Here is a 26,650-nt window from a genome sequence, read left to right as displayed (position 1 = left end):
CAAGGTCTTTTCAAACATTCTTTACACTCAGATTAATGAATCCCATGAACCTGGTTTGCTTTCTTAGATGAAGACTAGAAGCAAATCTCAGGCTTCTCAGGAAGATCTAACTCTTGTGTGGCAGTGAAGATAAAGACAATGTAGCAGGACTACAGTTTAATAACATCCCAATACCACCCAACAATCTCTTTATCCTGGACTTTCTATTCCCCTCCAAAGCTTCTGGAGTTGCTCATCTGTCAACACATTCACTTCAAATGGCATCTCCACTTTGGCAGGAGGTGTACAGCCAGAAAGTCTTTAGTCAGAAAGCTCTAGAACATGCTGCTCTGGTGCAACAAGCTGGCTAAAGGACTACAACAGTCATTTTGATGTAACTAGAGCAAATAATGTGATTTTGAGAACAACCCAAAATCATCATTGGTATGAAAGCATCTTAAAACAGCTGGTGGAGAGATTAAATGGATGTCCCATGTAGTAAGAGAGCATATTAAAAACTTCTAGAGCCTACCACAGTGCAAAGGAAGACAACCACAAGTCCAGCAGCTCCCCATCTACCTGTCCCTACTACAAGGAGTTTGGCCAGATACTCGCCACTGTCCTGAGTACAGAGCCCACAGTCATGCATGACTGGCTCTTGAGCAGCGATGGTTCACTCTACCCCATGCAACTGCAAGGCAAGGAAAAAGGAATACTTGTGACATCCAGCTTTTTTACTGAATAATCTGTAATTACTAGCACTCAATTTATTTCCATTATTTTTCTACTGTTCTTTTAAAATAGATCATGAATATTGTTGTAAATTGTATTGGCTTGTGCATTCTCAAACAGCTATATGTAAAGCTTTAACAGTATTCCACTCAAACATGTAAGTGATAGTGTAGTTTTATCCTTTTATTTGCTATGACATTTCATTGCAAATTTACGCTGTTCACACCAGCAACTTATGAACATAATCCTGAAAAGCAGTAATGTGAGGACCCTTTAGCCTTACTGCTTCATTAAGCTATATCCTACCACATGTGAGGCAGTAGATGACTTACAATAGGCTATAAATGTGTGGTTACTTAAGGAGATTCTTGAGAAAAAAACCTCAAAATCTCTGACATCATTATATAGTTGTTTCACAAAGTGGAAATGTAGACAGTTTTATGGGCACTGCCATCTTGCCTTCAACCTCTTAAATGCATACTTATCATCTTGCATCTGTGAATTGCTTATCAGCTTTTTAACTCAGAGACTGACCTTTTCATGTGCCATGGAGATGCCTTATTTTTCTTGCTTGAGAGAAACATGAATACCTATCCAAGTGTGTACAATATAATAGCTTCTTGGCATGCTGAACCTGTTGCACACTGTCACATTCCATTTCTTTTGAGAACAAAGGCCTGCACAATGGCAGACCATTGGTATGCAATGAAAAACATAAACAGCATGTCATAGAATGTCAAACTACCCACAGGAAAATTAAAGAAAAAGAACCCACTGTCTCAAACCCAGAACTTATTTTAAGTATACAGCCTGTACTAAGTATACAGTTCATACTAAATTCTGCGAGTAAACCATGAGACACTGTCTCAAGTTTATCCACTCATCACTGAACCAGGCTTCAAATGATTATGTTAAGATACTTCAGCCTTTCAGATGTGGCATCTGGCCTAGATAATGCCCATGGTTTAGGCCAACATGCTTTACTCTTGCTTTGCAGTGGACAAGACTACATAGTTCTTGATTAAATGACCTACAGAATCTTAAAGTCACATGTCTAAGCTTACTAGCAGCAAATACCTTCAACTTAATTCAGGAATTGGGATATATCTTGCAAATAGCATATTTGTGCTGCCAGGCTCATGAGCACTGTTTTGAAATGTTAGTAGTAACATTAGAAGTTTATTCTCCCTTATAACACAGCTTAATTCATAGTCTGTTTATGCTGTTTCCTCTTCCATCAAGATTTCCTCATGTTCCTTCCTTGTAGTCCTATTAATCTTCTAGTCTCCTTCACCAAGCTAAATAAACCAATGTTTTCTTCTGTGTCCTGCCCTAGTCCCTGCCCCCATCAGCTGTCTGTTTTCCTATCATTCCAGGACCTACTTCTACCTCATTCTACTTTGAACTTTGATTCTCAAACATAGAACATAGTCTTTCATGCAATATGAGAAATACCTAGAAAGCAAGACATTTCATTAATAAAAAGTAGCTGCAGAATCATATTTACCATACTGGACTGTATTTTCAGTACAAAATGCTTCTTTGTAATAAAATTCTTCCATTAAAGTAATTAGACTTTGCTATGTGCTTTATTTACTATGTTCTCTTTACTATGCCATATCAGCATCCAGCTTCCTGGAAAACCAAAGCTAATTTTGGGGGACAAGGAAATGTTCCTGAAGGACACTCTGTTCTCCCTCTAGCTGTTTTTCTGCTTTAAAAAGAATGTGTGAGAAGAGAAAAACAGCTAAACCTCTTATGGTTAATCTGGGTGCTTGTTGGAATAGAGCAAAACAAGTAATGTGTAAAGGCTGGATTGTTAGTGTACTTCAGGGCAAAAAAAAAAGGCTTAGGGACTTGAAACTGTCTATTGCTGATGATACAGCACTGGGAGGAGCTGTTGACTCCCTTGAAGGCAGGGAGGCCCTGCAGAGACCAGAGGACTGGGCAATCACAAACCACATGCAGTTCAACAAGGGACAGTGCTGGATTCTGCTCCTGGGATGCAGCAACCCAAAATGCAGGTACAGACTGGGGAATGAGATGCTGCAAAGCAGTGCTGTGCAAAGGGACCTGGACATCCTGGTCCATGGCAAGTTCAACACGAGCCAGCAGTGCCCTGGCAGCCAGGAGGGCAAACATAGTCCTGAGGGGCATCAGGCCCAGCATGGCCAGCTGGGCAAGGGAGGGGATTGTCCTGCTCTGCTCTGGGGTGGCCTCACAGCAAGTTCTGGGGGCAGCTTTGGGTGCCACAAGAAAAGACAGAAAACTGTTAGAGAGTGTCCAAAGGAAGGCAAGAAAGATGGTGAAGGGCCTTGAGGGGAAGCTCTATGAGGAGAGGCTGAGGTCACTTGGTCTGCTCAGCCTGGAGGAGACTGAGGGGAGACCTCATTGCAGTTACAGCTTCCTCATGAGAGGAAGAGGAGGGGCAGGCACTGATCCCTGCTCTGTGGTGAGCAGTGACAGGACTCAAGGGAATGGCCTGCAGCTGTCAGGAGAGGTGTAGTTTGGATATTGGAAAAAGGTGGACATCAGAACTTGGTTGGGCACTGGAACAGGCTCCCCAGAAAAGTGGCCACAGCACCAACACTGACAAGAGTTCAAGCAGTGTTTGGACAATGCTCTCAGGCACATGGTGTGACTCTTGAGGATGGCTCTGTGCAGGGCCAGGATTTGGACTGGATGATCCTTGTGGGTCCTTTCCAACTCAGCTTATTCTGTGATGCTGCAATTCCAAGTTTGAAAAGAAATGGAATATATCCTTAGAGATCTAATACTACCTGTTGTATTCATATTGGAAGCATTGGTGAAAAAACATGGGATGAATTGTATGACTTGAGGCATGACTTTCACCTTTGACTCTCCACACCATGTATGTGAGAATTAACCACTTAGCAAAACACCCAAGAGTTTTAATATTTAATGCAGTAAGTCAAACATTTGCATAATAATTATTCAAACAACCAAGAAGCCAAGGATTGTCCTTTTGGAGAAATTATGTTTCTAAACTTTGTTTTTCTGAAAATATGCCAAAAGTACCTAACTTTTACAAGCTATGCTGCCCACTTGCAATGAATGAAACTGAAGACAAAATTCCAAATATGGAACATTTCTTGTCCTTCAACAGAACACATGAAAATGCAGTTCATCCAGCGGTCATATCATCCTGCAGATGTAAAAAAAGCTTTTTACACGAGTGAGGGATTCCTCAGTTTAAGAAAGCCACAAGTCACCCTGCCCCCCCCCATGCCTGTTTGCTAACAGGGAGGAGCTTTCATTGCAGTCCTCAAAACAAACACAGCTAAATATTCAGAGCTAACAAGCAGCTGAAACTGTCTCCATCCAGAATGGGAGGGCCTTATCAGAGCTGAACAGTGCTTCTGGAAGTTAAGAACAGATAAAGCTTAACAGCATAAATGGCTCTAAAACTTATCATCTGTAGCCTTGTTACCAACTCAGACTGTGAAAAAAAAACAAGGACTAAGAAAGAATATAAGCTGAACAATTTTACTTTGGATCTTAATACGTAAGTGTAAAATCAGGTGAACTGTAAACTTCATGAACATTAATTGTTGAGATTGAAAAAATATTTCAGAATATTTAATTGAAGAAAAAAAAAAACAAACATGCAGTTTTATTAGGTGACTTACAAAGTTACTTCCGAATACTTTCCAATAAAAAGGTGCCTATAAGAACTGAATATTGCTATGAATATTTTAAGAGAAAACACTATTTTTCAGACAAATTTAGTTTACAGCGTATTACAGTGTAATAAAAATATTGCACTGTTGGAGAGAAGACAAAATTGAAGAAGTACTCTGCTCCATCACATCAAATATGATTATTTGGGACATATTGATTACATCACAAAAATGCATTAATTCATGGTATGTGTCACACCTGATAAAGAGTTGTAAGGTATCATTTAAAAAAACCTTAAGACTCATTTAATTTGATTCATTTTAGAAGCACATGGCTGCAAAGCTATTAATTTTCTGTTTTGTGTGGCTTTTAGTCAATTCAACTCCCCGTCACTCTACTGGTGACAAGGAAGGGATGACAGCTGGCCATTTTATGCAGAGAAGGACCATAAAGTGACAGCAGTCCTCTGGTTTTCCTATGGCTGTTACCATGGTTCTTTCCCTCAGTATTTTTAATGCTGTCCCTCTGCAAACTGTTATGCACACCAGGGTGTTTTCCAGAGCAGGGACAGAAATGCTGAGTAGATCACATGACAGCAGCATTTTCCCTGTGACCAGTATTGTCCCCATAGCTTTGCAGTTGTTAAATATCTGCCTCAAAGTGCTCTAAGCCCTTAGCAACTGTACCAAGCTGTAATTAACATATACTGAAGATAAACTGAAGTATCTGCAATAACCAGAATAAATGAACTTGAAAAGAATGCAATCAAAGTCTGAAGCACACAAAGTGTTACCTCAAGTCTGTAGACCTTAATAACAAGCTATTTTTTTTCAAGGTACAAGAAAACACTCATATGAGATATATGATAATGCCAGCAAGATAAATAAATTTAACATGCAAAACATTAAACAGTTTAAGATGTTGGTGCAAAGAATTAAGAATTAGATTTAAGAAAATTACTTTCTTAAAGAGGCAGGCCAGGCAACTTTACTCGTTTTGTCCAAATAAAAAAAGATCTGTAGCAACATGACCAATAAAACCCAGCTTCCCGGCGAAACTAAGGGAGTTTCAGCCCTTGCAAGCAAATAAACCAGTGGTTCAGCTGCTGAAACCACAGCAACTAGTGCTTGAGCTCAAGCTGCCATTGCAAGAGAAGGTAGGCTGAACAAGGTGACATCTCAGTTCTGATACTGCCCTGCAAAGATCCTCTCAGGTATGACAGGAAAGCATTACACAGGCTTAAAAGTAACAATCACAGCCCAGTATGAAAATGTTTGTCTCTTGCTTTAAGCAGAAAAAATGTCAATTAAGGATCATCTTCAGATTCCACAGATCATTAAAAACATACAGGAAAAATGTAAGCCTTTACTACTCATTTGCTTTCTTTTCACTTATAATCAACCTTTTCAAAAACTCTTCTGCTACTCAAACTTTGTCAAAGAAGACTAGTATTTCATAATTATTAAAAATGCTAACAATATAACACCCAAAAATTGAAGAACTATAATCATTGAATAGTTCTGGTTGGAACAGACTTTACAGATGATACAGCTCCAAACACCTCCCCCCCCCCCCCCCCCCCCCCCATCATGGGCAGGGAACCTTCCACTACACCAGGTTACTCAAAGCCTCATCCAGCCTGGCCTTGAACACTTCCAGGGATGGGAATTCCACAAATTCTCTGAGAAATCTATTCCAGTGCCTCACCACCCTCATAGTGAATAATTTCCTCATAGTATCTAATCTAGACCTTTCCTCCTTCAGATTAAGGCTGTTCCCCTTTGTCCTATCACAACATGCCCTTGTGAAAAGTCCCCCTCCAGGTCTCTTACAAGAGAACCCCAGTAGGCTCTGCAAGGTGCCATAATAAGGTCTCCCCAGAGCCTTCTCCCCTCCAGGTTGAACAGTCCCAACTCTCTCAGCCTGTCCTCATAGCAGAGGTGTCCAGCTGATACCAAAACACAGCCCTTGGATCACCTTAGTGGCCCTCCTCTGGACTTGTTCCAAGAGGCTCGCATGGGGTAATCCATGCAAAAGCACAAACACGATGCATAAATGCCCAAAATTACCTAGGACAACAGGTGTGGCAAATATCTGTCATCAAAGAAAGGTTCCAGATGAAGTGATCTGAGTGTAAGAAAGTACTGGATTTCATTCTGCTTTTTTGTTACTAAAATATATATATAATTAGTTCACTCTATTGCTCTAAAAACTTAATATGGAAAACTGATACCAAAATATTTCAGTAGCATTACTGAATTGATGCAACCTTGCAATTCTGACATCCACAGAGAAGCACTAAATTTTCATCTTTCACATGGAAGTCCCTATTATTATACCTTGATAATTGCCACCAAAATACAGGCATTAGCTTACCAAATAAAGTTAACCAATAACTCAAAATGTCAGTAGTTGTGCAAGTCTCAAACAATTCAAGCTATTAAAACCAACATTTTAATTCTCTTTGCATGTTAATAATTTGAGAATATAAAAGCCAAGATCAGTTTTCATTGGTTTTATCCCCTTTGGCTATGCTGCCTATCCAAGCTGTACAAAGCACAGACGAGCATTCCCAAAGATGGCAATCCACCTTTTGTTCCCTTGCATTGTCTGATGCCTTTTGTCTGAAATGATTTAATAGCAAGAACCATTGCCTGCATTTTTGACATTCTAGAAACTTACTGGCATCTCTTTTATTGGCATAAATTAGAGATACACAGTAAATATCAAACATTTACAAAAATTCGGGAGGCTGACATTACTGGCTTTTTAAAGGGGGAGCATAATACACCAATTAGTCACCAAAATTTTGACTACTCACCCTGGGAAAGTACCAAACCCTTTCAACCTTCAGCTCAAATTAACAGTATCATCAGGAAAGTAACAAAGGCCTTCACGGTAAATAATCTAGAGCAACTTAGTTGCTTCAAACTAGCATTTTTGTTTTTATTGTATCACTTAATTTAGCCCAGCAACAGTTATTTCATGTCAGATAAGCCTTCATCCAAATTCAGAACAACCACTAGTGAGAAATTCAGTCAGAAACCTTTATACTTTACATGCTGCCAGTCTCCTTAATATTCTTTCCACTGGTCTTGCATAACAGAAATAATTATACCAATACTCCTTCCTTTCTGTAAAACCTGCACATTAGTTTTATAAACATTCACTGAAGAAAAAACCCAATTTCAAGAACAGAGCTTGTCTTATCAACATAGCAACATTTAAAAAATATCCTCATCTGTAGATACTTCTGTACCCTCTTTTTCTTTTTACATGTTATGTAAAAAGTCAAATAATTACATGGTAAAATTCAAATAATTTTACATGTTAAATTATATTTGTTAAAATAACCTGTTCTCTCTACCTTTCTCACAGCAGAGTTGATCCTTATTCTCACAGAGTCTTCTTTAATTCAAAACTGTCTTTAAAAGATGATAAGTATTATTTTTATAACATAGTTAGACTCTGGCTAAAGTTCAGTATTGGTCCTAAGGGAAACAATTGTAACAAAGGATACTACTACTTTTTAAAATATCTGTGCAAGTTATATCTATTTATCTATGTATAGACATGTGTAGACACATGTTGAAAAACACATTCTTTGTAAACTGAACTTCAGATAGTTTTTACACTGCAACAGGGTATGCTAGCAGTGCACCCTGCTAAATGAACATTTCAGTTCATTTCGGTGTATCTTCATTCAATTCCACTACCACAGAGGAAAGTTAAGTCTATTACTTCAAAAATGTGTTATTTAGGAACACACATTTTATAGAACCATTTGTTGCAACAAGTCAATTTCACATTTTATAAGTATCCTGGTTATAAATAAAGATAAAAACAATACCTAAAAGATAAAGAATATAAAAACATGTTAATTAATTAAAAATAGAACTCCAACTCAAGCTCACCTTGAAAGAACTATGCTTCAAAACCCAGTAAGATGTTATTCTTAAGAATTAGAGTCTCCTGTCACAAGGATATCTTCCAAATTTACCAGTGGGTAAAAGCACAGTATATTGTAAAGATCACTTCTTCCCTATACCCAAGATGTTGTTTTGCAAGTCTCACTGAAAACCTTTTCCTTTAGATACTACTATATATTAAACAGTGCTACAAAAAGTCTGTTTGGTGAAAACAGCACTGAAAAAAACCCCAGTTCCTTTCATTAATCTAATATACTGCAAAAGCCAGTGTTTTTGCTTCCTCCCCTTCACTATAAACATGAGAATGGGACGACAGCAGACTCATATCCATGAATTTAGAAGTATTATCAGACCTTTATGTGGTTGACTGACTTCTGAAAAAATAATGGTAACTCAGGAAATTTACACTTTTCTAATTGTACACCCATGCAATCTTTTGTTCTTGGTACTTAGCTACAAAGCTCATTATTTGTGAAAAAAATGCATTATTCCCAGGGAAAAGAAAGAAAATCCCACCTTAAAACTGCTGAACCCCTTAATGCTCCAAGTAGTTTCTCTTATCTAATGCCACTGGAATACCAGTAATTAGGTTATGTTCCAAAGATAACACAAATTTGTGACTTAACATCCTGTTTACACATTCAAAATTTAAACTTCCAGAAACTGTCTCTGCACCACAACATTTAAAGACCGCAATAACAGACATGAACGTACTACACTGAAAATTACCAGAGTGCATTTATGATTAACTGGCTGGTGCTTTCTTCCCTTCTTCCCATACCAGAGACGAGACATTTCCCTTCTAAAAATAAAATGAGACTAAAAAAAGCAATGAAACAAAACCCACGGCTGTTTGAAAGCATTCTCTGTACCTGCTGTCAGTTGCAGGCACAGGCAGAGCCCCACGACGCTGTGACAGGATAGTTTGCTGGACGCTCACATTTGACTGACAAGGCAGGGAGCAAATGAGCAAGCGTTCAGCAGGGGGATGTATCGCAAATGATGACGATACACAAGGAGGAAGGCTTCCTGTGCTCAAGTGTGGTTGCAGAGCACTAGTTTGTTAAAAGGCAAAAATATTTAAAGGTACAGAACTTAATTATTCATACACAGTATTGAAGAACACAAAAATAATCCCCAAGAACTGCTTGCAATATTCTGTTACAAGGTAAATGTTCATAAACAATTTTTAATGGTAAAACATTTGCATTCAATATTAAATTAAGAGTTTGTTTTCCTTATGCTGACAACCTTATATAAACCCCATCAGTCATTTCTTAGAGTCCAGAACCAGTTAGAAGAGTGAAGATTTCAAAATCTAAAATATTTTAAAATATTATTATTTAAAAAAAAAAAAGGGGGGGGGGGGCAGGAAATGCTAGCCTTGCAGCCTTTTCAGCTTGTGAGCTACAAGAAGAAAATGAATCCTTTTGTCTATAAGGCAAATTTGCTGTATGGATTAAATGCTAGTCCCAGGAATATTTTTGGAATCACAATTATTTTTTTTCCCTTAAGGAAGGCTGTTTATTTAAACAGGTATACACAACAGTAAAAAGCATGACAACCCTGTAAGAATCTCCTTGTAGTAGCACTTGCAGCCTTTCTACCCCATATCCAAAATAAAACACCTTCCTTCCCACCCTCCCCCAACATCCCCCAAAACAAACAACAACCAAAACAGTCTCCACGTCACCCATGCTCCAAGTTCTGTGTGAAAGTATTAAATAGGCCTGAGTAGCAAAAGAACAATATTATATCACTGTACACTCAGGCTGTTGCTTTGTGATCTAAAAGCCAAATCATCCAAGAAGAGAATACCAGGACCAAAACTTGTATTTTACTGCAAACTGTGGTTTGAACATGTCACCTTGCACTAGTGTCTAACATTCTGATGGATAAAATGTTTTTCTTTACAGCAAAACCTTTTTTGGGAGATGACATCTCTAAAAGTAAATTAGTTCCAACTTACCAGAACTATTAAGGTGGCAAGTAAAAACATTTTTATCATTGGAACTTTAAAGCTGGTATTCAGCAAATTCAAATACATAACAATGATTTGACATTTATAGTCAAATGGTGTATGATTCCAATAAGCTATATGCCTATTTATGTGCTTGAGTTTTTTTGTTCGGTTTTATTTTCAAATAGTAAGTGAACTAACACCAAGGGTTAAAACAAGAACAAAAACCAGTCTGCCCTCAAATGAGAATTACATTCAATATAAAAATATAATACCAGCTACAGACATCACCCCCTTCTCAGTGAAGTCTGGGAAATCTTAAAGGAAGGAAGAACATGCAGCAAAAGTATGTCAAACTTTCTCTGGAAACAAAAACTTTAAAGCAGAAAGCAAAAGCTAGTGATACAACCAACTCTTCCACAGCCTACTTTATCAGTCATCTTTTCTGTGCCCTTCAGGAAAAAAAAAATAAATTCCTCCCTAACACAAGCCAACACATAGTTTCTCCAAAGCTAGGAAGAAAAAAAGAATCTGACGGACTGAATCCTTTTTTGTCCTGCAACATTTCATCTTAAACAATTCTAACCATCTGCTTAGAAGTCTCAAGCTTTTCTCTGAATAAAAATTATTTTTCCCAGAGCTTCTCAAAAGGATTTTAAAAACTTGCTCAAAAGAAAAGAGTGAAATAAAATTCTGCTCGATCTGACAACTCACTTTTTCACTTAATTACAGCTGCAAAGTTTAACGGGAATGAATGCACAAATAACTTTAAGAGACGCCCCCCCACAGTGTTTAGCTGCTCAGTCGTGCAGCAGCAGCAGCTGCCCCCATGAGCTGGCAGCTGCCCTCAGCTGGGAGCAGCTGCTGGGGAGGGAGGTCCCGAGCAGCACCAAGACACAGCACACTCAGCAAAGCGGCAAAACTTGTCATTCATGGCACATCTCCAGCCCAGCCACAGAAAGAAGCCCACACAAGAAATCTGACCCCAGTAGCAACACTTAGTTAGAGATTAATAAACTGCCCTTTTGTTTTTCATGCATTTGGGGATTACAGTCCCGATCTGTTAACTGGAATCAGAATCTCACATCTTGTTGCAATTACTGTAGGCCTTGCCACCAGTGTTTTTAATAAAAGATTCCAGAGAGGAGCACCAGCTCACACATAACAGCTGTGCAGAACAGCAGCAAACACTTAAGAGCATCCACCCATTTCTTACGTAGACAGCGGAGCAACAGAAAATGTATCTAATTAAACTGAATGATAATCTTGTTATTGTCATTGTTAATTTACAACCAAGATAAATATCTTTACACAATCAGTGTGCATAGTGCTTTCAGAAATTTTAACTCAATGTTGTTTCTTCTAATAAACTGATCTGTCCCAAAAAAATAGTTAATAGCAGAAGAGAAAAGGTAGAGTGACAAGAAATAAAGGTACACCTTACAGAATGTCTTATTTCCACTCCAAACCAATTATGTGGTTAATGTAATAACATACCAGATTTCAAGTTATCAGATTACAAGATTTCCTATCACTGAAACAGAGAAGTATGCACAGTAACCCTCAACTTCAGTAGGAAGACGGGACACCAGGTGTGGAAGAAGTTTTTTGCAACTGGATAAGATGGAACTATTTTGCTCCACATATTCACTAACAACGTCCTGATACCACAGCAACAGGAAAGTAGTGAAACTGAATTGTACAACCCCTGCATTTAATATTCATGCTTTTAAAGTGAAGTTACATTAGTAGAAAATATATTTCCCACGCTCCATCTCTCTCAAGAGACAGAGGTTACAAGACAGGTAGGAGGGGCGTAATTACTTAGTTTATTTACAACTTTACACATCAGGGTCAAGTGCAGGAGTAATGAAGATAGAATGCAGTTGAAATAAAAAAATAAAAATTCAGGTACTGGCTTCTGTACAAAATTACTACTCTGTCTTCTGGAACAAGTGAGTCTTCGTAAAAATAGTTGCAGGTAAAGCTAACATGGGATTACAACTAAGTAAGGTCTGATCCCTATTCCCTTTACAGGTACAAGAAACACTAAAACATTACAAAAAGCTATCTCCTGTAGAGTAAATACAACATGGACTGGCACAACTTCTAAGTTGGCTGAGAAAGTTTCCATAAGAATGGAAGTCTAACTTGAGAAATCATCATTTGTTTCCTGTCAACAGCTTAGGGAAAGGGAGGGGGGGGAAAAAAAGGAAGTATTTTTTCCATCACAAAGTTTTCCTGAGGATTTTCAAAGGTACACTAAAAGCCATTAAGAATCTCAAAAGCACTAGCTTTTTAGCTGAATGACTCTGCTTTAACTCTTAGCACAGAGACCATCCCAGATCCCTGTATTAGATACGGGAAATAGCCAACTACAATTAAACATTCATGATTCCAACTAGAGGACAGCTCAAAGCCATGAAAACCTCTGAATTTTCACTTACAAGTTATTAATAGATTTGAAATAGATTATAAGAAGCAACAATAAATATAGCAAAACAAGAAATACCCTAATGCATGAAGCTGAGAGGCAGTACAATATCACTCAAGTTAACTGCAAAAGTTATGCAAGAATGAAAGTTACCAATCTCTGCAAAGAGCATTGGATTATGTAAATAGACAGCAAAGCCCTTTTCTCCAACCACAACAAATTAACAGAAGCATTTCTACTATACCACACCACTGCTAGAACTGAAGAGACTAATCCTCCAGTACAAGAGCAAAGCCTATTAAACATTCTGTGGTAATGCACAGCAATACATGCATAGTAACACATCCAATTTCTTAACTGACAATACACAATGTAAAAAACCAAATAACCATCTAGCTTGTATATCCAATTCATTATCATAAAGAGACAGCCTTTCCAGAAACATATTGGAAAAAAAATATTCTTATTCTGAAGACTGTTAGTGTGGTGCATCTTTACACATTCAGCGCAATGCTTCATTCAAGAAGCCTGCAAGTTTCAGGCTTCCTCATCTCTCTGCTGATCCAGTATTATCCAGTTTGTCACACAACATTATGTTCATATCACATTTTAAAATGTAAGACATAACAAGCAGATGTTGTACTTCAGCATACAGCAGAAAATGGAAGCAAATCTATAGAAGGAACATGATTAAGAATACGTGTAGAGCACAAAAACTTAAGACAGCAGTGCATTCTATAACTGCAGTATCCACTTTAATATAGAAATATTGTAGGTTCCAGTATAGATCCAATAGAGAACTTCACATCTGAAAAAAGTTTCAAGATTGGAATATTGGACACAGGTGCTTATCTAACCAGGAGACAGTCACTGTTTGTGACCTTCACATTTCCACAAATAGACAGAAATAAAATTCTGAGACCCTTCAGAAGTTAAACATTTGGTAATGTTGGATTGCTGAGTGTCCAAGTCAAATACCATTTCAAGAAGACAGAACTTAATTGCAACTAATGGTTTGATCTAGTAAGCATTTTCAAACCACATCTCAGGTTCTAACACACTCAGTTGGACAAGTGAGTTACTGCTTTCCAGAAGCATTGTATCCATGTTTTCTACAGACACTCCATGGGCAAAACCAAAGGTAATTACTATAAAATGCAAGTCCAGAACATGACCCACAATGTCTAGAAAAAAATATTTGCAAGTATCTATCAACTCAAGCTTCATTTTGGAAATTAACTTCTAAACATTTTAAATCAAATTAATTTTATGTATTTCCTCCACAATGAACAAGTTAATGAAAAAAATGAAACTGACTAGCTTCCAACTACTTTAAGACCACTTTGTGGGTCCTAAGACAAGAAAATTCCTGTTTTCAAATATGATGTGAATGAGTATTTAGATTTATATGGACATTAAGTATGACTCAATCTTGAACAACCGCAATAAAATCAAATGACAGGGAAGGGAAAGGAAGAAGCAATGCTTTAAACAAGAATTACTCTAATGCAGAGCAATTCAAGTGTTTCCTTAACAGATTTCAGGTTTAAATAGGAACCTACTGTATGCACAACTTGAACTTAAAAAGGAAACAAGGTTAGACCATAAGTACCAATGGAAATTGCTTCTGAGACACTGCACAACAGGAGTCAGCTTGCTGTCAAGTCTTGCCACATTTAGATGCAAGTATAGAATATGTTTATGAGAACGAGTTTGTTTATTAACACTTAACAGTATTCATCATTTGTGCTAACAGATACAGAGAGCCGTTAGCTCTTGAACCTAGACCATCAAGTTAAAAAAAGAATACCATGATAAATACACCTTATAGCTCAGTACAGATAGTCAAACAACCAGCACCAAAACAACTCAAATACACTCAAAAACAACACAACTCAATACATCCTCTTCCTTGGTGTAAGCCCATTCACTAAAGTACAAGATAAAAGAGACATTCGAGAAAAATGGATGGGGATAATACAACTGAGAACTTAACATCACAGCTTCATTTCTTAGATAGCATACTAAATAAAACTATTACCTAGTCACTTCTAGTGGATACCAGAGCCAAGACTTTAGCATGGGCTGTTCTTTAGTGAAAAAGCATCCTTTTTATAAAGCTAAAAATGACTCAGGCAGGGGCCTCTCTGGAAGAACAATGCTGAGCAACAACATCAGCAACAGCAGCTACTAGGTGCTTCAGACATTGTTTCAAACTCCAACTGTGAATTAGTTACCTTTACTGATGGTAGCATTAGACAGCAGGAGATTCATAGTTATTTCTAGTAAGTCAGTTATCTATCAAGGGTGCAAGACAAAAAGAGAAAGTTGAAGGATTCTCTAGACTTTTTGCTGACACTATGTACAATGCAGTATTTGATCGAGCTAGAAGCAAGCAGAAAAAAACTGAAGTTTGGGTAAGAGTTCAGTCCTATTCCTTGATAAACCAACACCTACTACTTGTTTCATGCTACTGATCTTTGCCTTTGCTTGTTACTTCTTCCCATAATTTCTTTCCCACTAAACAAGCAAATGGTTTCTCAAAGTCTATTGATAGAAAGCTGGACCTGAATGTATTAACACAACTAGCAAAGAAACAAAAGCTGTTTCAGAGTACCACACCTGGGTTACCCATTAATCACCTTCCCTTTTCTTCTAGTTTTAAGATACTGTACAATGACAGCAGGGAGAACATGTTTTGGAAAAGAAAAGTACTCCACCACCTTCATCCTTTGGTAGATCAACAGTATTTTGTCATGCATTTCCATTTCCTTTGCACCCAGGGTTCTGCCATCACTGTGATCTGAAAAAGGCAGCCTATTTTTCAGCCAAATTACCCAGAAAAAGGTTTCAATTATGCTGTTCACCTGCTACTTTAGATTGCACCTGGAGCAAAAAACTGACAGAAGAAAAGCTTATTTTGTTAAAGGAAGGAAGTATATCGATTGAAAATAGTGACTGAAATTCAGTGGAAATAATGAGTATGACAACAACGGCTACAATTCCCCATATTTACTCATTTTCTAGCATGCATGTTAAAAGTCACTAAAATTCAGTTTTATGTAATGACAGCTCAAACCATCTGGTACTGTCAAACATCTCCAATTAGAAAGTTTTTAAGAGCTTTCAGATTTGTGCTGAAAGTCAGTCACAGGAACTCACATTACTCAAATTAAAATGCACAAAAGACCATATTAGCATATTTCTTGTACTTGCATAGCATTTTTTATAAAATTATCCATCTCACTAATCATATTAACATGTAGATCTGGAAAATTATTTGATAATATTAAGAGAACCAAGCTTGACAATTTCACATAACACATAGAAATTAAAATATTTTTGAAACGTTTCCTCCAGAGTAGGCCTAATACAGGCTTAAGGTGTGGCCTCATTCTGTGGTGAATAACCTACAGATTTTAATATTAGCAAAAAATGCATTGCCTCAACTACTTTCAGAAATAGCTTCTAAAATGTACCACATTCCATCATGAAAAAACAAAATTCACTATATTCTGTGGAAATGATTCTGAAGTTTTATTAAGGTGCTAAATTACTGAAGAGCTCACTAAAAGAAAGCTATACTGTGCTTTAAAACATAATATAGATCACTATCTGCTGATCCCTATGCTCTAAAAGGCCAAATTTTAAAACTCCAAATACTTTTACAGGCTTTGAGCATGAGTTAATACCAAAATACAATTAATACATTTAATATCAAAATACACTGCTGGCAAAATCTCAAGCTGTACATATGGCTGAAAACATGAAAGTTAAAAAGATATGTTTTTTTTTTAATACCAATTTCAATTTCTCAAAGCAAAAATGCTTCATGCAAAATCACTGAGTTGCAGGGAATGTTTCGATACCATGGTCTAATAGTTCAACTAGCTACATTTCAACTCTGAATTCAGAGTTCTGTTGTTCTAAGTTTTGGAGCTAAGCAGAAAACTACTACCTGTGGTTAGATTATTGTGGTTCTTTAAAATTTCTTTTATGCTCTACATAAAACAGTGTAGACTTCCATAATTTCAACATGTTCCACTGCAGGGTAGGGGGAAGGAAAAAAAAAGAAATCTTACAGTCAGAGATTGCAATTGCTGTCCCAAGACTCAAATTAAACAGTGTTGATGGGATACTTCTACAATATAGATATGACAAGAATCATCGAACTTTTGACCAACATTTGAATGTACAAGACTAGAAGTGCTTTAACTGCATGTACACTACGAAACAAAACCATGTAGACGTGTAAAGATGTGTCCATAGAAACACAGTGGACACAGATTCACATGAGAAATGTGTTTATTATTAAAAAAAAAAAAATGAAGAGATAGTTCCAGTTACAATATATTTCTAAAATACACTCAACAGCATTTTATCGCATGAATAAGTTACAACTGAATAACTAATTATTAAATTATTGAAAAGACATGTCTGTCATTAATAGCTGTTCTTTTCCTCTTTTGTTGTCCCATCCTTTTTTTAGTCTTACCAATAAATACTGAACACTCTAGATACAGGAACAATAAATATCAGAAAACTGTCAGTTTATGAGACTGAAAATTAAGTCTGCTTCACCAAAATTTCAACTTTGTTGCTGTACTCACATTCCCTAGGAGTTTGAAGTTACAATTTGCTCTACGCAAAAATGATTTGGAATTGTGAAATGTTGCCCTGATCTCATGTTAGAGCAAAGCATTAGGATGGCATAAATTGAACAGCCATGATCATGACAATCAGAATAATAAAGTGCTTTGTTTTTCCTCTTGGAAAACATTTAATACTATTTTAAAATTCATATAAATATATTCTTACAAATGTATTAAAAAAATGAAATCTTTAATACTGTTCTTCCTTACCTCCCATTCTTTAGCAGCGTCTTCAGTACTTGATTCTTCACCAGTTTCAGGCTCTTCCTTCTTTTTTACCACTATAAATCCAGGTTCCCGAAGAGACTCCCCAGTGTCTTCTGCATATATTTCTGGACTCCACTGGATAAAGAAGACATACAAATGATCTGTCCTAGAAAAGTCAAGTTACGACACAGAAAAGAAAAATAAGGTAAGTTTGTGATCTTTTCGGACATGCCTAATAATATTAAGTATTTAAGGTCAAAATAATACTATTTCATACTTTAATAGATATTAGAGACATTTGATAAAAAAGAAAAAACAAAAGTAGCTAGGTTTTTTGTTTTTTTTAAATTTAAATATACTCGAGTAAAAAACAGGAAACAAGTTGGCAATGGATTAGCTGTGATTTCATGTACAAGTACAGTCTTTCCTCCACTTCTGTCCCAATGGATACCTCTGCTTAAAACTGAAGTCTCAAAATAAAACACTAAGACTTTTTTATCTTATTTAGAAAGAGTTACATAAACCCAAACAAAATTAGAATTAAAAAAATGTCTGCATGTCTGTTTTCCCCAGCCCTGAAAAAGAGCTGACCACTTCCAAGACATTAGCAGAATTCCACAAGTTGTGGGAAGTACTACAGAATGTGGGGGAATATGGCTGACAGCATGCACAAATAATATAAATCATAAACTACGGACTATTCTAACTATAGTAAGTACCAAGATTCAAAGTTACCTCCTTTTAATTTACGTGCCACAAAACGGCACTGTTCTCCAGTTTAGGAGAGCAAAATCACCCAAATTCACAGGAGGAAGTTATTTGCAATCCTAACAGTAGCAGTCTATCCTATATTTGCTGCAGGTGCACAGACAGAGCATTCAGGAAAACGACTTGCTCTAGTATCTTTTGATACTAGATTTTGATTTTTTGATCATGGAAAAGAGATTCAGACCTAGAGCTTCATGGCTGTGGTTACAAGAGTTTGAATATTCTTTATGTCTCTCGTCAGAGATATTTGCTGTATCTCCCTTCCTTAATAATCCTTGAAAAACTGAACACTTGAACAGCAAGAGATACAGAACTGCAAAGTTTCTTAGAAGTGCAGTTATATTTTTTATGTGCCTCTGCCTAAAAGAATGCTGCAAACAGGTATGCAGTAACAGTCTCTGAACAGGGTCAGTTATGCAACGTCACCCTTGTTAAGATTGAGGTTTGTGAATAACAATGATGAAAAGGAAAACAAAAAGGGTAAATCTTTCTCTGGAAGTAGGAAAGAATAAAATATTCTGGACAGATAAGGTTAGGTAAATTCTATCACAGAAGTTCAAACAAGAAGCTGCAGACTCCTCATACACTGAATGAGGCATCAATTGTCATACAAGTATGAAAGGTTTTTTAAGCCCAGATTTTAACTTTCCAAGAACTTCAAGTAATGTATAAATGCAGTTAAAAAAAGCACATGAAACTTGATGCTTAAAGAACTCTAAGACACTCCTTCCCAGACTAGCTCCTTTGAGACTAAGGACACTGAAATCAAGCTGGTTTGTCAGATACCTACTTTTCTCTCTTCCTTACTACTCAGTGACAAAGACAACTGGATTGGCATTGAGTATTTTCACCTATGCAGACTAGCACTCAGCAAGGGTAACACCAAATTTAGAATCAAGGAAAGAAACATTTCACTGTGAGGACATAGCTTTTTCTTTACAAAAAACACAGGACACACACTGAATGAATAAAGAACTGATACTGACAGTCTACTGCCCCATTCAGTTACAGAGAGAGAGAGAGACCCTTCACAGATGAAATAATTTCCAAGGAGATCAGTACAGACCACAAAATAAGAACCATTTCTTAATAGGTGATCAATTCTTAGCTGTTTCCAAAATAGCTGATTAATTCTGCTTTATGCTGAAGGTAAGTGCTTGCTATGTTAGAAAATGAACCAAAATAATAATTTTAAACACAGTAACCATTTTAATCAACTAATCTAGATATCATTGCCATATATGAAACATTTATCTGTTTTCAAATTAAACACAATACTACTAGAACACTGAGATTTGAGTTGATGCAACCACAAGACAACTCCTGTCCCAGACAGGATTAACAGTAGCAGAATTAGTGGGACAAACCTTTGACTCAAAACTTTGCATCCTCTCTACCACTTAAGAGGTAGCAGGGGTGACGTTTAAAAGCAGGTTACTACCATAGATTCAATTCTACCTATTGGATAGTATAATACTTTGATGTATTTCCATTTCCATCCACAATGGACATAAAAAAGAAAAAGACTACTGCTTTTCTTGTTGCAGTCAACTTCAGTATAAAGTAATTTTATGTCTGTAGTGAACCTTTTCTCCTTTAGATTAAATAACCCCACTTACTTCTAATTTTCTTTATATGTTACACTTTCTAGGCATTAAATAGTCTTGCTGTTTTCCTCTGGGCTCTCTCCAATTGATCCATATCTGTCCTCAACTGCAGTGCCCCAACTGGACATTCTATGCCATTCAGCCCAAAAGAAAAGATGGAAAAGTGACTTGATCATTGTTGGTAGGTATTTGTACTAGATGTTAACTGATAGTTCAGACAAAAGAATCCCAGCTAGCTCTTCTGAGCTCAAGAGAGGATTTTTAGAAAGTTTCCAAATAATGGGAAGCACAGATAATGACAAAAATTTTGCTGCAAAACTTACTTTCTCTACCAGACACCACTTCAATCTTTCATTATTTACCTGCTACAAACAAAAGTCTAAATAATATAATGGGAAATTACCTGCCAAACTTACAAATAACTCAGGTGAATCAGTAAAATGTCAGTAAGGTAATGAGGTACTCCAATAGCAAATACAATACAAGCCAATCAACAACATCCTCAGACACTGCCCCTTTTTTGTGATTATTTAGAGAAATACAGTCACTGCAAAATTTTGAATGGTGCAGAAAAAATAAAAAGCTCAAACACCTACTGGCAATTGCTGATTTTTACAGTTTACCTCCGTCTTACCTTTCTTGTGGAACGGCAAACCAGTACTCATGTTTTTTGTCCCTTTGTGCATACTGTTGCATTGTTGCACTTGCTTGAGAAACAAATGTTTTTCTCATGGGTTTTCCAACCCTGAGACATAGAAACTTGTGAGATCGATGTCGTCTTTTTTCTTTCATAACAGAAGGACCTATTAATAAAGACAAAGTAAGCTGTCCACAATGCACTAAAGAGCTTAACAAAATCATTAACTAATTTTATAATAGACAATTGAGGGATATAGGACATTCATATAACTAAGTAATGGGAGATGGGGTAAGATAAGTAGTAATAATAACCTGCCCTTTTTTGTTATGAAGATCACATCAGCAGAATTAACTTCAGAGTTAACAGACTAAATAATTCTAACATTCATTTCTGCTTCCAACCACAGATCACAATATTACAGCATTTCATCCATGCTTGGAAGTATTCAGAAAGTACTCTTGATGCCTACTCTCAGCACTGAAACACCACACTCCCACTATTAAACAGTTATCCCACATACATGAAAAAGATACTGTGTTAAAATATGTATCTCAGCTTGATTCACACATGTCAGAGCTGTTTGTTAGTTACTTGTCATTTACAAGGGAAAACATTCTGGCCCCACTGACACAATATTAAGAAGAATTTCAATTTGTTAGCTATATCAAACACGTCAATAGTATGAACACCTCAGGATGAAGTATACTGGATATTGCAGTACCAGATTTTTCTCTCTGCTAGTATATTTAATTGAACTAATAGAATTATACAATTACCCTCGAGGTCTGAATTGTCAAGTCAGCACAAGGTAAAGGAAGAAGCCTTCTTAAAATTGTTTCTTTATTAGATTATTTGCCAAATTCTCCAGCCACAAGAGACTTTTTTAAAGCAAGAAAGGAAAACATAAATTTAAGGGTTGTTATGATCAGATATGACAATAAAGGGCTTATCCTAGCTCTGGTATTACATGTATATACAGATAAATTTCAGTTTCCCAGGACACATCTTTTCTTTACAGCTGAAGTTCTCCTTCAGTGTCTGTGCAGACCACAAATCCACTAAGCACAGAAAACATCACCTTCTTGCTCTAAAAACATTGCAACTATATTTTCTCAATGGAATTTTCACCATGAAGTTCAGAACAGCACTGTTCTAAAGACTATTTTTTCCTAGTAAATATTTAAATGTGCGTCTCCTAATTTTCAGTCATGTTTTCAGCCAGCATTTTAGAATTATACCAGCAGCATACAGTATAGTAAATTAGCCATAATAGCATGCATTATTTGGAAGTACTTTATTAATGTGTAAGCTTAAAGATAAATTGTCAGATTGAAAAATAAACAACCACTAAAAAGAAACAAACAAAAAAGCCTGTTTCATAGGATTGGCATGCAAACTCTGTCAGTGTTAGATAAATACGCTTAAAATTGTTTGGAATTTGTGGTTTTGGTCCCTCAGAGGCAGCAGGTTAGGACTTTCCTGAGCTCAGAGAAGGGGGATTATGGTTCCCATTTATATATCTAATAATTTATATATCCCATTTATCTATCTAATAATAATATTTTATTATTAGATAAAATAAAAACAAACATTGTAGCCCTACCCCAAGTCTCAAAAATACTATTTCAGATGCTTTTTATTTTAGTGAGTTCTCCAACAGCTTCTTGTATATTTGATACAGAATTAATGAGAAAATATTTCAGCAATGGCTACTGTGTCTCAAGCTTCTTGTCATTCCTTTCAATCTCTGCCAATATTCAGCTAAGCAGCAAATATTTTGACATGTTATCATTAATGATATTTTAACTTGTTTATACAAACACAGAATTATAAACTGTTATGATTTCTCCAAAGTATCAACCACATCTAGCTTTATTTTGGTCCAGTTGTTAGCAAAAGTGTCTGTAAAAACAGAAAGTTGGGCAATACAAAAATAAAACTAGATACAAAGGAGACCTTTTTAGTTATGCTATTCATAGTATCTACTTGCATTGCATCACCTTTTTAGTTATTCTATTCATAGTATCTACTTGCATTGCATCACCTGTTCAACATACAGGACAAACACTCAGATCATTAATTCCCAATTCAAACATCTGACCATTGCAAAGTTCAAAAACCAGTCTCAAAAAAGAGAAAAAATTCAACTAAGTTCCTGCTTAGTTCCTGCTAAGTTCTTTGCTAGAGACAAAAAGACTGTCTAGGTAAGTTATTGATCTAAATCTTGCAGTATGAGTATTTCAGAGTTCTATTTTGAGAAAGGCTACTTGGAAGTGTTTACTGTATTTCAAATTTTAAATGAAAACACCGGTGTTTTTAGTGACCTACTGTTAATAGATGCCACATTCATTCTGATGCTTTTACAGATCTATGCTTTTACCTTTGTTCTGCTTAATTGTGCCTCTAGAACCTTCACCAAATGTAACTAGGTTGAGAAATATTACTTCATAATTTACTCATTTATTTGCATTCTGCTAATGCACCATGCAAGAATAACAAATGTAATAATTCCTACTGAAGTTGGATTGAATTGGTAGAAACTCCAAAAAGATCTTCTGGTTTTGTATATTCTTCTTTGTACTTTACCCCATCAGCCTTGAGTGAGGCAGCAGTACTATGTGCATACAGCCAACACTAATCTGTAGGACTGTATGCAGACACTTTTTTTGGTTATATATATATATATGTGCATATATATATATTCTCTCTGCAAATATAGAGATAACATAAAACACAAATAATGTGCAGTCGTTCAATGATACAATCTTATCAAAAACCAAAGCTAAAGCATTTAATGCAACTGAGTTACAAATATTCATTCGTAAGAAAAGCAGTGATTGTGCCAAAGAACACATAGTACCTGAATTTTCTTAGAGTCACTCAGCAACTACTGCTAGCTGACACTTGCCAGGGACTACTTGCAATATTTAGGGCATAAAAGTCAAACTTATCACAGAATTATGCAGCATTCATCTGCTTCAAATTTCAAAATTTAGTTGCTTCCTTAAAAGAAGAAAAAAATCCCAACCAGCCAAAAAAACCCCAAAAAGCAAAAACTATTACATAAGATTTTGAAGTGTAGATGAACTACTATTAACCAAATAATGTATGTCTATTCAATATAATTTCAAATTAAATAATTAACATAATGAATTTAACCTTCAAATGCATTTCACTTATCCTTAATGCCTATCACACACTAAGAGATTCTTTTCTAGTCCCCCAAATATTGCACAATTAGAACTAATAATTCAGTTATTTCCATTAGTAAGTTTGGAAGACATCAGAAAGTAACTTGTGAATTTTTCAGAAAGCAAAATCAAGTTCATCCAGAAGCATAATTTTTTATGAAAATTATTTAAAGACACAGCATACTTCTATATGATAAAAAACTTGAACAGACTTTATGGGTAACTTCCAACTACTAATCCCAGACCCTGATCTTTGCAGAAGAATCAAGGTACTCAAGAAATAAAACCTAGCTGCTCCCTGTATCCTGAGCGCTCGTTCCCTGGCATCTAGCCCTTATTTGTCCTGAGCCAAGCTCTTTGGATGCTTAACCTTGTTCTAGTCAGCATCAAAGTATGACAAGAGGCAAGTGAAACAACATTCTGAAAGCATCAGTGTTAAGAACTCTAGTGTTTGTTGCTCATACCATAAACCTTAACCACAAAGCAGACATGCTACAAATGACATCAAATGAGTTCCCTAAAATTCATTCACACACATGTTTACTAGGATAAAAATTTAAGCAACAGCTAAGTGATTGCTAAAGAACATTTTTAACTGTGATCTGTATAGTGACTAATGTACCATGAATCTGATTTTACAGGTTTAAATCTCTCCTACAAAAATATTGTGATTTAATATGATCATAAATATAATTTCAATGAGGAAGAATGACAAAGTTATCTATGTTTTCAGTTTCCTAAGCAATATTTTCTCCAATTGTTTATGTAAAGTTTAACTCTGGAGTGTCTTCAAGCCAATGAGAAATATAACCAGCACATGGAGAGATACGTCATACAGAATGAAAAAAACCCAAAATTTCCATTCAACTGGAGGGTGATAGATTGTAAATGTGCAGGTTAATACTGTATCCATAAATACCCACTGACTCACCTTCTAACCGCCCATCTCCTGCAGATACAGCTTTCTGACTGATTTCTTTTTGTGAATCCTGGTGCATGTTTTCTCTTTGTTGTTTTGTTTGTTGCATAGTGTGGGTCTTCCAGAGCTTGCGGAGTTCCTCAACTTCTGCCTCTGAGTCTTGACTTTGCTCTCCCACTACTTTTCCTTTGCTAGGTGTCTCTTTCTTTTGAGAGTCTGTGGTATCTTCACAACCTGGACACTCCTCTTGCATCTCGTTATCTGCTTTTTTCCCTAGTAAAGAACCCTGATTCTTGCTCACTTCTCTCTCCTTGCTGTGCTCCTCACTACCTTGTGATCTTTGCAAAGATTGCTGGAGGACATCTGCAGTATTTTCACCAGGTTCTTGACCCCCCTTTACAGACATTTTAGCACTTTCTGAACTTAAGTGGGTACCAAGCTGTTTAACACCTACAACCATTTCGGCACCGGGCTTTAAGTCACTGGCAGCTTCATTTGAGTCTGAAATGACTGTTAAACATTCAGCACTAGTCTGATTTATTGTTTGGACAGATTCCGATGATGCTCCAGAAGATTTATCTTGTCGAAGCTCATCTGAGGAAACAAGCTCCTCACGTATTGGAGAGAGTTCTGATTCTGTGAATACATCTTCTGAAAGAGACTCCTCTGTGCTTCTTGGGGCAGTACTAGCACTGTCATTGCCCGTGTCCCGAACCCTAGAATCCGTGTCATCTGCATTGCTCTTTGCAGCTTTCTTGGAATGGCCAAGTTCTCTTACTGACAGCTGTTCTACATCTCTGTTGAGCAAAATAAAAATGTTGTTATAACAGGTACCTCTAAAGTATCAAGCTCTTTTCTTCACTATGTTTTCTTCAAGATCTTAAAATAAACAAACACCCTAAAAACCAACTTAATCCAGAGCATTAATAATAAACCAGCATAAAATGTGATACTATAATGATAAACATGGCTGACCTTTTGCCAGTATAACATAGTTGGGACTCCCCAAGTTCATGACATTGCCTTCACAAGAAACTCTCCTATGAAACTAGCAAGATTGTGAGAGGCACTAAAAGTGTAAAAGTAAAATAAAAACCAAAGTAAAACCAACAAAAAGCTACACACAACTATAGAATGTGAATGAATTAGAAAAATCATTCATAGTCTTGAGTTTTGTCTACCCATGAGGTCAGTACAATTGTACAGACATGTTCCATCTTACAAGGAATCTGAAATATAGCTCATAGGTAAGAAGTGAATGGCAGAAATCATCTGGTCTAACCTCAGATATCAAAGCAAGTAAATGCAGCAATGTATCTCTCACCATTCTGCCCACAGAAAATACCTGAAACTATGTTTAGTGTCTTCAGCAGGTACCTAACTTTGAGGAAACCACTGTTTGGCAAAATAAATCCCAAACTGCTTGATACAATTGAAGATGCTGATAAATGGTGTTAAAAAAAAAAAAAAAAAAAAAAAAAAAAAGGCAAGCATAAAAATTTATTTTATGGAAATCATCTTTCTTAAACCTGTCTTTCAAAATAAACTAACTAGAAGTTCTATGACTATTAGAAGACTAGAAAGGTACTATGAACATGTTCAAGTAGGTCTACAGAACTTGAGCTTTTCCCTGTTGTCAAAAAACCTGGGCATATCTACTGGGCAGTATACAGCCATCACAAAAAATTCTCATATTTAAATGTACTCTCGACTACAGTTCTCAATGTTATCTTCCTTGCCATCTTCCAATGTAATGGAATAACTCTTTCATTACCTAGTACTAAATGCTTTTAAGAAGCTTGTAGATTAATCTCTGTTTTGAAGGACAATAAATTCACTCCACAGTCTCACAAAACTTTATATTCACTTACATCTTATAATTGAGATGCTGCTAAAATTCAGCGTATTTGCAAAGCGTATGCACCCTCTTCATTAACATGAAACTTGTATTAAGCTTTAGCTGATGGAGTAATTTTGCTTACAAAGCATG

At 36.3% G+C, this 26,650-nt stretch overlaps 1 protein-coding gene and 1 long non-coding RNA gene across 11 annotated transcripts in view; one reads left to right on the top strand and one right to left on the bottom strand.

Moving 5' to 3' along the window:
• The window catches only part of OXR1 (oxidation resistance 1), a 260,352-nt gene that overhangs the window by 13,093 nt on the left and 220,609 nt on the right, over nucleotides 1-26,650 (bottom strand). For 7 of the 9 annotated variants that reach the window (XM_058833205.1, XM_058833202.1, XM_058833199.1 and 4 more), the window contains 3 exons: nucleotides 24,673-25,457; nucleotides 20,545-20,713; nucleotides 17,539-17,701 (listed from right to left, as the gene is read on the bottom strand). In XM_058833205.1, the coding sequence (XP_058689188.1) occupies nucleotides 17,539-17,701; nucleotides 20,545-20,713; nucleotides 24,673-25,457 (1,117 nt within the window). Of the gene's footprint in view, nucleotides 1-9,011; nucleotides 9,275-17,538; nucleotides 17,702-20,544; nucleotides 20,714-24,672; nucleotides 25,458-26,650 lie in introns of those variants that run through there. The other 2 variants (XM_058833206.1, XM_058833207.1) reach the window with 2 other exon arrangements.
• LOC131576467 (uncharacterized) lies at nucleotides 1,400-25,348 on the top strand. Of its 2 annotated transcripts, none has more exons than XR_009276985.1 (4): nucleotides 1,400-2,735; nucleotides 17,622-17,740; nucleotides 19,955-20,091; nucleotides 25,213-25,348. It is a non-coding gene; the product is annotated as an uncharacterized LOC131576467 (long non-coding RNA). The 2 variants fall into 2 exon arrangements; XR_009276986.1 differs by lacking the exon at nucleotides 1,400-2,735 and adding an exon at nucleotides 9,343-9,450.

The sequence above is a fragment of the Poecile atricapillus genome, chromosome 2 (genome assembly GCF_030490865.1).
Source record: "Poecile atricapillus isolate bPoeAtr1 chromosome 2, bPoeAtr1.hap1, whole genome shotgun sequence".
Taxonomy (NCBI): domain Eukaryota; kingdom Metazoa; phylum Chordata; class Aves; order Passeriformes; family Paridae; genus Poecile; species Poecile atricapillus.
Note: the sequence above shows the minus strand (reverse complement) of the source record. Positions and strands in the feature narration are given on the sequence as shown.